Source organism: Carettochelys insculpta, chromosome 2 (genome assembly GCF_033958435.1).
Source record: "Carettochelys insculpta isolate YL-2023 chromosome 2, ASM3395843v1, whole genome shotgun sequence".
Lineage (NCBI taxonomy): Eukaryota > Metazoa > Chordata > Testudines > Carettochelyidae > Carettochelys > Carettochelys insculpta.
The window spans coordinates 276,428,793-276,440,994 of NC_134138.1; the positions used below are offsets into that span (position 1 = coordinate 276,428,793).

The 12,202-nt window shown below is 46.4% G+C and overlaps 1 protein-coding gene across 2 annotated transcripts in view; it reads right to left on the reverse strand.

Moving 5' to 3' along the window:
* Positions 1-3,915: 3,915 nt before the first annotated feature.
* The window catches only part of PTH1R (parathyroid hormone 1 receptor), a 188,790-nt gene continuing 180,503 nt past the window's right edge, over positions 3,916-12,202 (reverse strand). For both annotated transcript variants that reach the window (XM_074985261.1, XM_074985260.1), the window contains 2 exons: positions 11,117-11,158; positions 3,916-8,513 (listed from right to left, as the gene is read on the reverse strand). In XM_074985261.1, the coding sequence (XP_074841362.1) occupies positions 8,151-8,513; positions 11,117-11,158 (405 nt within the window). In that variant the 3' untranslated portion in view covers positions 3,916-8,150. The remainder of the gene's footprint in view (positions 8,514-11,116; positions 11,159-12,202) is intronic.

The window sequence follows — 12,202 nt, forward strand, 5'->3', positions numbered from 1 at the left end:
AAGCCACCCCAACCTCCTTCTCTCTTGTCAATGAAGCCAAGTGAAGCCAAGCTTGTGTGCCTTTCACTAGGATATGATGAATTGATACAGATGAGCTACATTTTGACTTCTCATGTTCTGTCACATGGATTCATAGAAACTTAGCCATGGTTTCCTTTCCTGCTGAAGCCCTGGCTAAGAGCTCCTCCCTGTAGCCAAAATTCTAGTTTTGATGCTGAAGGAGATCCGAATGAGGTCTGCCTGGCATGGTGATGAGCAGTAAACTTTTATAAGGGAGGTAGCATTTGATGTTTTGGGAACAGTATGTTTTTTTAGGCCAACAATATTTGCTGTCCAATAGGTCCAAGCTTTTAATTTCACATGTAACAATTTTATGCAGTCCAGATCACTAAATGGGGTGGACATAGTCTTTTCTTTTATTCAGGAAATTTAGAAACCGTGATGTTTTCCAGGCTAACCGAAAGGCCCTGGCATTCCTACTGGATATTATTTATTCCTACAGGTCTTCTGCAACCTAAGGATATGTCTACATAGCAAACATATTTGAGAATAGCAGCTGCTACTTTGAAATAACTATGTGAGTGTGTGCACAATTAATAAATTCAAAGAAACTGATGTCGTCTTTGAAAATTGGTATACCTCGTTGCATGAGGATGAGCACCTATTTCAAAATAGGTATAGACAGGCAATAGGGTCTATTTTGAAATCAGCCATAGTCCACCCACTGTCTCTGTTTTGCAGTAGGCTCTATTGTGCCTAGATGCTCTATTTTGAAATAGTTGAGCGCTATTTTGAAATGAATTGTGTGTGTAGCTGCGCTAATTCCAAATAAACTATTCTGGAATACGTCTTCCAGAATAGCTTATTCAGGGATAATGCTGCTGTGTGGACATAGCCTAAGTTTTCTGGCAATTTGTCAATATTTGTCATTTCAAGAGATAGGAGAGAAACCCCAATCTATGTGCAGAGATGCATTAAAAGCTTTACAAGTTTGGTATCTGGATGGGGTTTTGTGGGTGTCTTCTGCTCACTCTGAACAAAATGGGAACCTGTCACAAATACCAGCGAATTTAAAGTCAAAGGGCAATAGCTTTCCAGCAGAAGTCTCATCTAGGAATATCTAGCCTGAACGACATGCCCATGGGCGCAATACATTCTCTCACCCAACATGTGCAGTTGGCTGGCATGATGAAGACCTAAGCCACCAGGACACAAAGGCTATGGCTACACTAGTGAGTTTTGGTGGAACGTCCACACACAAAATGTGTTTTGTCGACGTCAACAAAAGTAGGTACTTCCGCCAACACCCTCCTGCCTCTCCCAGAAGAGGAAGAGCACCTTTTGTTGACAGGTTCTGTTGACAAAAAAGCTGTGTGGACGCTCCAGAGGGCCTTGTGTTAGCAGACAGGGCTTCCAGGACACAGAGTAGCTCTGTCTATTGTGCTTCCAGGTGCCTGTTTTGTCCAGAGAGAGGCGTTCTGTTGACAGAGCAGAGAGCTCTTCCAATTGGCTTTTGTGTGTGGCCCCACTCTCGACAGTGACTTCAGTCAACAGACCACTGTAGTGTATCGTAGCCAAAATGTTTTACCCATGTGCCAGACAATTACAAGTTGCAGATAGCAGCGTGGTGCCCACATTTACAGAGGATTTGAAGGTTAAGAGACCAAAATTGAAACCACCTGGCTGCCCATGAAATATTTTGAATTGGAAGAGACTGCTCTGATTTCCATTAGCTTGCATCGGAGCTCAAACAACACAAGACTCAGACCAGGAGATGGGGGAAGAGATGGTTTTGATTCTGTGTTTGCTTAGAGCATCAGCCCTTCAGTGCAAATAATTGTTAATTTTGCTGACTTTCTTTTGGTTTAGTTTCTCTTGCGATGGGCACACCCCTGTCTATAATCAGTTATGTACTTCTGAGGCCATATTCGTGTCTGCACAACTGAGTGCTGGGACCAAAGCAGTGTCCCTATAAGCTGAGCAGTTGGGTGGCTGCCCAGGAGAGTTTCTGGTGCCACCCAGCTGATTAGCAGAGCGCCCAAAGCATCCACACCTAGTAGCGTATGTTCCTACTGGTAGCAGCCATCCACACATGCCTCGATGCACATAACAAAATTTATTCTGCCCCATTTGGAAAAAATTAGAGAGAACACTGATGGCAATAATAAGATGATGATGATGATGATGATGATGATGATGATGATAAGAGACCAACCCCAAGATCCTTCTCTCTTGTAGGTGGTCTATAGACACACACGGAGCAGAGATGATAGCATCAAAGATGGCACAATGTTTAGAACAATGCAGAATCAGGCTCCAAATAATTTACATGCTCCTTCCTAGCACCTCCTAGGATCTAGTTCCAGTTTGACAGGCACCATCCACCTACCCGCATAAAGATGCTAAATGTGCAGAAACGCGGTCTCCTAATAATACACTAGAGCCAGCAACTTGATGGAGGGGAAAAAAATCTCTTGATTTAGCCCGTGGACAAAAAGAGGCAGCACAGAAATGAGTTCTCTGAGCTGCGTAAGAACCTCCAGACTCTACAATCGCAAAACACTTGACGTACCTAAGTTAGGAGTGACACGTCTCCCTGGGGATTATGCCTCACACCCTTTCATTCCAAAGCAAGGGAGAAGAAGAAGATGATGCAGGCACAACGAGATGGGGAACTCCAGAGCTCTCTGGTCAGTAGGGGGCAGAGTTACCCACAGGATGGCTTCACATATTACTCCAACAAACCCTCCAAGACAAGGGTGGCCAACCCGCAGCTCTTGAGCCACATGGGGCTCTTTGAGCCATTCAGTGCGGCTCCTTCTCAGAGCTGTACACCAGGAGCGCTGTCCACCACCCTGCACTCGTGCGCCAGCGTTTGGTGGAAGAAGCATGTGGCAGGAACTGCGGCAGGGGTGGCGGCTCCAGTGAGTCACCAGCAATGAGTTAGAGTGAGGGGGGCAAAGGGAGCTGGGGTGACTGGCTCTTGGGGAGGAGGGGCATTAAGTTAGAGCAGGGAGGCTGGGGGGGTCCCTGGCTCTCAGGGAGGGGGAGGCCATTGACTTAGAGCAGGGAGGCTGGAAGTGCCTGGCTCTGGGGGAGGGCACTGAGCCACATATTATATATATCTTTAATAGCTATCTATCTATCTATCTATCTATGTTAGGGTGACATGGGTTGCTATTCTGTCACATGAAATAGGTCTATTGTCTCCTTTGGGCTTTTGTTACAGGTGTTTTTTGTTTTTGTTACCTAGATAGATAGATAAATTGATAGATAGATAGCAGAGGTATATGGGGATAGATAGATAGATAGATAGATAGATAGATAGATAGATAAAACTAAATATATAACACATGGCTCTTTGCACTCCATCCATGGCTTTTAGCCCCCTAACTGATTGGCCACCCCTGCTCTAAGGGCTACCTCATACAGCACTTGCTCTGTTTTCTCACATTGCTTTCTCAGGAGAAGCGTCCATTGCACTAAATGAGAGCTTCGGCTTAGTAAAGGCCAGACTGATCCATTTACTCTTGTGGATTAGTACTGACAGATTCATGGCATAAAGTATTAATTAGTGAATGTGAGTAGAGCTATCGGAAGTTACAGCTGGCTAAAAGAACCTATAAAGACATTTTGCCCCTTCATTTTGAAATATTGACTTCTAAATTATTTCAGTCATCTCTACAGACGGTCAAAACCCCAAAGAGAATATGCTTTTACAAACAGGTCATCACCTTTTCCCCCCCAGTATTTTCTTAACTTTAGAATGGTTACCAAATTTTTGAAAGTTCACTTTCCATCAACACTATGAAAAACTGACCCAAAGAACGGACTGCGTGAGGGCCACGAGATCTTGCTCTTAAACAGTCAGAACTCCAGGAAGTTGAGAAGAGACAAAGTGGAGGAATAGGGCAATAAAGAAAAGAGACCATCTCTCAGGAACAAAGGTGAAATGAGTTTATAGGTGCTCAACAGACACACGCACAGCAGAGACTATAGGAGATTCCCCAGGAAGAACTCAACTTCTTCCTCTGAAGAGTCACTAGGAAGGAGAAGAGGAGCATCTCTGTATTTCAGGGAGGAGGCAGATCAGAGAGCTCAGCTTGCATGTAAAGGAAGAGAGTGGGGAGCCGGGTGGAAACAGAAGAGCAAAGCTTGGATGCGAGATAGATGCCAACTCCAAAAAGGGGCTCAAAGCTGCAGATCATTTTTTAACATGGGCAAAGCTGAAAAATAAGACATTGCAGAACAGACATCAAGGAGAATTGTGAGCTGGCTCAGATAAAAAGGAGGACAACCGCCCCCACTTAGAACCTTCTCACAACTGATCTCTAGACAAGCTTAAATTTCTTCTTGGGGGTCTGAAGTAATTCGGTAATTCCTTCCTTGCATCCAGTATCTGACCTGAACTAGAAATGTTGACAGAGTAATGAGGCGTATCCTTTCAGTGCTAGCGGTGGCCATGCCAGAGAAGAAGCCTTTGCACCAAGCCATCTCCCCGCTTTGGGTGGACACAAATTCACATCCTCTTTGTAGTCATGCACCAAAGTTCAATTTTGGAGGCTTCTTCCCTTTTGCAAGCAACTATTGGCCTCATCCAAAGCCCACCTCCACCTTTGTCATTATATCAGGCCCAGTATATTCCATCATCCATTATCTGCAACTCTTGCTTTCAGCACAGGTAGGATTTGAACAGGATTCAACAACAATACAATGAGATTTACCCTAAAACCAGACAAATTCCATTTTTATGTTCTTAATTCTTACATGCAAGTCTTTTCATGCATATGGACACTCAAAGGAAAAAAATTACTTATCATTACTAATAATTTGTGCTGGAAATGATCAAGAATAGATTTCCCTCCCCATCACCACTCTACATATCATTTTTGGTCATGTTTAGCAACTGACAGTCATTCAATCCGGTGACAAATTTTCATTTATTTACTATACACAATTATCTTTACAAATAAATTAATTTCATGGCTCTTGATAATTACTTGAAGTTCGCTAAAAAATTTCCAAATATGTGATTAATCTCAAGCTGTCTTCAGCAAACACGAGTAAATAATGAATCACTAGCAAGGAAACATTGCTAAGTGATTTCTTTCTTTGAGTGATACAGTCACAAGGGTCAAGCGTCCACTTGGTCAGTTTTGAGCCAAATAAATGTCCGTTGGGGACTGGGGGAGGGGTGCAGATTGAAAGGGTCCATGCAAGGGCTGGAAAGCTGGAGCCAACACACGGAATGCACCATGCTCCTGAGCTGAGATTACACATTGACAGCTCGTCTGAATGGGATGTTAAGTAACTCAAGTGTACACATGCTGGTGGCTGATTGACTGGCAATAACTTCTGCCTCCTCCAATTCCCTCCAGCGTGTCACACTGACCCAGCTTTCTGCAATGCTGGCTTGCTCTCCAGGCCAGACTGTCACTCAGTCCATTTTAACTAGCGAGATTGCTTAATTTATGCATAATATTATTAAAAAATAACCCACAACCAAACTGATTCATCCTTTGGAGACCTGACATTTCAATAGCTGCCATTCGGTGGTAAATTGCGAAGCATATCTGAACTTAGTCTAATCACACAAAACAAAAACAAACATCAAAAATAAATATTGTCACCTTCCAATATTTGCCTTATGTATATCTGAAATGGGGGTGCAGTTCCTTCAGAGACCCAGAGGGTGTGCCCTGTGGGTCATCACAACCCCCATCCCAGGTTCCGATCGGAAGCCCATCTAAATCAAATGGAATCTTTCCAAGGACTTGGTTGGGCTTTGGATCAGAGCTTAACCTGAGAGGTGCTGCAAAGGCAGGTACAGGACACTGAAGGTGGGGTCAGAGTACCAGCTGCTCCTCCTAGGGCCCCACCAGATTCCATCAGCCTTGGAGCTTGGGAATGAAGGCGATATACCCTGCAAGGAGCAGCACAGTCATTCGTACATCTCTGAGCTACCGGTCAGCAGACTTCACCAGCTCGGCTATGAAAGAGCAGAGCAGAGAGTTGATTGGCCAATGGGTGGCTAACTGCCCACAGGCCGATTCAAACCTGGGACTTTGGGAACTCAGTGAAGGCGCCTCAACAGTTTGAGCTAAAAGCCTGCTTGCGCTCAGCTGAGGAGGTTCGTTCTTCCTCTGCTTAAGTGATCTAAATGCCATTACATGGGAGAGTGAAACACCCAGAAGGTGTGTGGGTCACAGGTGCACCACTGGGTCTCCACTGGATTACTGCACCCTGCCATGACACCTCTTTCTGACTATGTTTTGACTGCAGCCTGATGATTCCTACATGGGGATCAGAATATATTCACATACTGGAAGCGCTTCCAAAGCGTATTATTACGGGCAGGATCAAGGCTCTGAAATCATAGTTCACCTGGGGCCATTAGGAGCGCAAGAAGGAGTTTAGCCTGCCTCAGCCACGTGTCCCCCAGAGAGTCTGTGAGGATGACCACATTGGAACGGCAGCTCTGTTATGACCCCCTCATGGCTCTAAATCATGCTCAGATATCAATGGCGATGTAAGGCAATAACCTCCGTTGGTGTGAAATGGCTGTCAGGAAGTTATGCCAGTTTTCAGCAGCCAAAGATCTAGTCCCCAGATTTTACCATTTGTCTGCCTCTTAGCCAGTCTGTCACTTAAAAGTACGACGTGCTGGAACACGAACAGCCCTTACTTCCATGGTGAAAGCAGAACATCAACAAAATCCACCAGCAAGGGAGATGGTAGCTGGTGAAACTATTTCCCTGAGCCCTTGTCATGCCCTTCACACAGATGCTACCTGACAGTTGTCCCTTTTTGGCCAACCACTGTGATCTCTAGACATCTGCTCTCAATAGGGAGTTACAGTGACCTCAGTGGAGCTACGACGGCACAACCATTTCCACCAGCTGAGGCTCTGGCCCACCTATGTGTGTGTGCGTGCATGTGTTTGTGTGTGTATTAATGATGGTCAAACCCCAGGAAATCTGGCAAGTTCAGCCATGAACCCAGAAGTCTGGAATTGCAAACTACCTAAATACCTTGGTTCAGCTGTCTCGCCCAGTCTCAGCTCCTTCCTGCTCCTTGCTGAAATGGGAATACTGCTAGAAAAGTCCCTCAGAGGATAGTTTGGCCTGTCCAGACCCAATGGGAATCAGGAAATGCAGAGGTGAGAATGAAAGATTTTTTTTAAAGTCAATTTTCATGAAAGTCAAAAAGAATGCAAGAAAGCAAGCAAGGAAGAAAAGATTTGAGTTGGCTTTATGCAAACACACATCTACTCACAGCCCAAGGCTTCTGCAAACGTTCCTCTCCATCCCCACCCACTTAATAGCAAACAGAATGGACCTCTTTCTAAGGCTGGACAAGCTCATGTTGACATTCTGATACGTGCATTTTAATCCTAGGGTTGTACTGGCTTCTCTCATTTTCTGGGATCTCATAAGAGAACAGGAAGCCCACTGCATCCAGTAGTTGTGAGTCATTTACCACAAAAGCATGCTGCATCACCAAAAAATCAGAAAGAGGGTCGTTCCAGGAGGGAATGGGCACAGAATGAACCCAGAGTGCTGGGTTTTATGAGAAAGGGGAACAAACATCAAACACCAGAGCTGTCCAGGCTGCGTTCTTGAACTGGTAGACATGGCTTGTGGGACTCGGCCAGTCTTGCATGAGTGATTGCAGGGTGGCTAGATCTCTGTAAAACGAATTAGAAAATCAAACCCAGCCAAGCAGTGATAGCAACACTCCAGGGCAGCTTGCACCACTAAAAGAAAATGGCGTGTCACATTCCTCACCAGATGGTCTTGTTTCACTTGGTTGAACTCCCTGCATCTTTGTGCTTGTGGACACTCTCTGAGAAGTGAAACTACAGAGTAGCATTTGTACATCCCCTTGTAAACTCTGAATATTCCTGTTGTTCAATAGGTCACAAGACCCCCGGGTCTGGAACACACTGCCTTCATTAACACCTTGGAGACCAGACCACTGAGTAAGTGTGATCAACAGCAGGCCACATCTGTGGTCCACTTTTCCCATATAACTTGATCTCTTGTCCCTCAGAACAGAGAAACTGTATGAAAACTCTTGGCATCCGATGTGAGGCCTGGCATTCTTGTGTCAACTGAATGCTCTCCAGGAAATACCTTCTTCTTCTTTCTTTACATCACTGTCTCTCTTTCTTCTTCAACGAGTACTGTGGGTCTCTCTCCGTCGTAAAGCCCGGAGCCATTCAGGTACTCCTCTTCTTTGTTGTACTGCTCTGGCCCAGAAGAAGGCATGGAGTTTTCAGAAATGGAGCCATTTTTGACATAGCCGGGCAAATTTCGGTGTCCGTTGATGGCACCTGGTACAAGTCTCGTATTGAGATGTAGGGCAAGTGCCCCTCTGGTGGTCACATTAGTGATGCTGGTATGGGAAACCATGGGTCCATAGCTATAGGTTGTGCTTCCACTTCGTGCTTTCCTTTTAAAATCAAGAGCTAAAGTCCACCTGCTCCATGACTTCTTTATTTCAGCTTGAACCTGGAGACGTGGAAAGAAAAGCAAGGAGATGAGGAATGGGGAAAAGTCCGGCATTGGCAGCTGGGGTCAGAAAGAGGGAATGCCAATAGGGAGACCTGGCTGGGAAATAACTAGGGGTAAGGTGATGCAATCGGGAGAAAAAGGATAGTTAAGCTGGGAATCGCAAACCATCCCTTGTTAGGTGAGATTGTGGAATGGTCTACTAAAGGAAATGGCAGAAGTCCCCTTGCTTGCACCGTTTACCACTTGGGTGGGCCAAGTGGCAGCCTGAGATAGACTAGAAGGCCTGTCAGGTCTTTCCCATCTCACAACTGGTATAAATGGACACAGCTTCCCCCTTCAATGGACTCTGGATTGACATGGATGGGCATATATGCATGTGCATCCTTTACAGGTCTGGCCCGCTATGGGTATATCTATACGACAGAGTTATTCTGGAATCGCTTATTCTGGAGTTAGGGTTCCAAAACTGACTCGAAATAGTATTTGCAATGTTCACAGCGCAAATTGAATTTCATATTTTGCCTTAGGGGCATGGTGGAGACATGGCCTATGTGTCCCTGACTCCCTCTCCTTCACATTATCTCTTACTCCTTGTGAAAGATGCGTGACCGTCCTCTCCAGATTTCCCAGCTCACCTGCCTATTCAATGTCCTGTCTGAACCATAAAGAACCACACCTCTGACCTCTAGCTAAAACGCTGAAAGGCTCAGTCCCACAGGAAGCCACACTACATTTCTTCAAAGTCTTCTCAAAAACCATAGTATGCTTCTGGTATAATGGGATCATTCAGTTTGTTCTCCATCTGCAAGTCTATTCCCCACCAGCCTGCCCTTAATTTAGAGCCATTGTTGGTTACACTCAGAACAGTAATCAGTGATCCCTTTTGACCGTGGGCTCTCCTACTTTTGAGTGAGCGAGTGTTGTTATCATGCCACTTGGTAGTTGCTATCAGGGCATGATGAATGTTTCTCCTCTAGTCTTTCTTAGGCCATTTGCTTTGTTCTTTTCCTCAGGTCCTGTTGAAGCATTAGTATTGAAATCAAATGCTTGGTCTGGACTAACATGGAAATTTAGAGCAGTAGAAAGTCATTACCCAGATTAGAATGTGGCTGGAGGGCCGTGGCTAACACTTCTATGCTGAAAAATAAAAAAATAAACCCCCTCAGGTTAGAAATAGCTACAAGCTGGCAGGGCTTTGGTTGTATACCCCCTCCAAACGATGGTACTTCGAACAGCCACGTTCTCCCGTTTGGTGCAAAACTGAGGAGAGTTTAGAGAAGATCTACAAGAAGAACGAGTGGCCTATCATGCGCCCCATGAGAGACTGCAGAAGCTCACGGACGGTCTAGACAGTACTTGGTCCTGCCATTGGGGCAGGCAGCTGGACTCAATGACCTCTCAAGGTCCCTTCCAGTCCTAGCATTCTATGATTCTGTGATAGGTAACTCGTCAAAGAGAATGTCTTGAGGCAAGCTGATGATGGCCCCTTGCATACTGACACAACGAGAAGATACCTGGTAGCAAAAGGCTGTATAATCTAGCAGAGCAAGATCTAGATCTTGGAAGGTGAAGTCAGCAACGTTCAAAGTGCCAATTTTTGACAGAGATGGTAATTAACCATTGGAACAGCTCACCCAGGGATGTGGTGGCTTCAGGTCATTTGCAGACATTCCAGCTAGACTGGGTATCTTGCTAAGTGATTACACTCTATTTCCAACACTAGCGATTGGGCTTGAGGTAGGACTCAGAGGGTGATATTCCCGAGCCTGTGTTATGCTGTGGATGATCACTGTGGTTCTGGCCTTAAACCCGGTGCATCTCTGATAGTGATGGATGGGAAGATGATGGACAGGTGACCCAACCCCACCTCAGCTCTCTCTGCTTCTCCAAGAACTATAGACAACTCCCCTAACCCCTCCAAGCAGGCATCCCAGATGATGCGGGAAAAAAGTTTGAGTGACGGTTTAGTGTCTGGTGAAGTAACTTAAGTATTAAGGTTCCAAGGGCAGAAGGTACCTCTGTCCCTGGAGGTATCTAAGAGCAGATTAGACAAAGACCTATCAGGCTTGGTCTTGTTACTATGCAGTCCTGCCTTGAGGGGAAGGGAACTGGACTAGAAGACCTCTCAATGTCCCTTCCAGTCAGAGCTGTCCCATCCATAGGATGATTTGGGGCAGCTGCCCCAGGACCCACACTTTTGGGGGTCCTGTGGTGGCTACCCAAACCACCTGAGGGATGGGAGGGACCTGGAGAATTAAGGGGGCCTAGCACGGGAGCAGCAGGGGTTGCCTCCCTCCCACTCACCACGGGGGCGGCAGGAGCCAGAGCGACCTCGCAGCCTGCTCCACCCTGGTCCGCTGCCCTCATGCTGGTGTGTTGGGGCATGGCCTGAGCTGGACTTCCATTTTAGATCCACTTTGCCCGGGGGAAACAACTATGAGAGGTGCAAAGCAGGGGAGACATTTCTACAACCAAGGTCTCATTCTCTGCTTGCCCGACTCTAGTGACCTCACTAGAGTTAAGCCCAGCAGGTAGTTGAATGTAGATATTCGGACCCCACTTCTAACCCCAGGAGAACCTTAAGAACCAAAGACACTCACCTCTCCGTTGCAAAAGCAGTATATGATGGCAACAAAAAATCCCTGGAAAGAGAAAACAGCACATTAGTACTTATCCTGTTGCATCCCACTGCCTAGCCACTGACAAGGGAGCGAGACCAGTTTATTTCAGTGGAAAACCAGGCTGGCTGTAAAATGGACACATAGTGCAAATGAAGGAAAATCCTATTGTCTGCTGGCCTACAACAAACAGGTGACAATTAATGACTGGCCGCCAGGCCAGTGGTTCTCAGCCAGGAATCTGGGCCACCAGCAGGTTTCAGGGGGGTCTGGCAAGCAGGGCTGGCCTTCAATTGCTGGGGCCCAGGGAAGAAAGCTGAAATCCCACCCCAAGGGATTGAATCCCTAATGCGTGAGCTCCCCCCTGAATATTGTAGTTTTATGAGGCCCCTCTGGCAGTGACCACTGCCAGCTGCCCTGCTTCTTACCCTGGAACGCTGGTCCTGGCTTTAATTGTGGTAGTGCAAGGGAGCCGTGGAGTTTTTCATAGGATGTTTGGGGGCTGGGGGCCGAAAGAGGTTGAGAACCCTCGCTGCAGGCTATCTGCTAACCAGCATTTAAAGCTGTGGTGGTCACCCTGTGGCCAAGGGGCTCCACACAACCCATCGGTCTTCTCTGTGTGGCCCCTGAGACATTCTGTTTACCGTTGTCAAGATTCTGCTGTTTTTTGTCCGTGTAGGTTTTTTCCTACTGGTATTATGAAAGTGAGACACGCTCAAAGGGAAGGCACAGGAAGTGAGGTGTGTCATGATTGTGTGACCCACACATCTACTGGGGGTGCTTCACTGGCCCATGTAGCGACACCTAGGCCACTCACGGAGAGCAAGAAGAGCCTCCCCTACAGCCTTAGCTGTGAGCCAGCTGGCCTTTAGATCAAACTGGAAAGGTTCCTGCACAAAGCTCCAGTGGTCCTAGATTCCAGTCCAGCTGGCAGCAGTTATGACTGCACACAACATCATGAGAGCCACGTGCTCCTCGACATCCAGGCAAAGGGTTGCTATGATTCGACTGGCACACCCCTCAAATTCTAGGCACACAAGTGCAGTTAGCAAAACTACCCTCTATCCA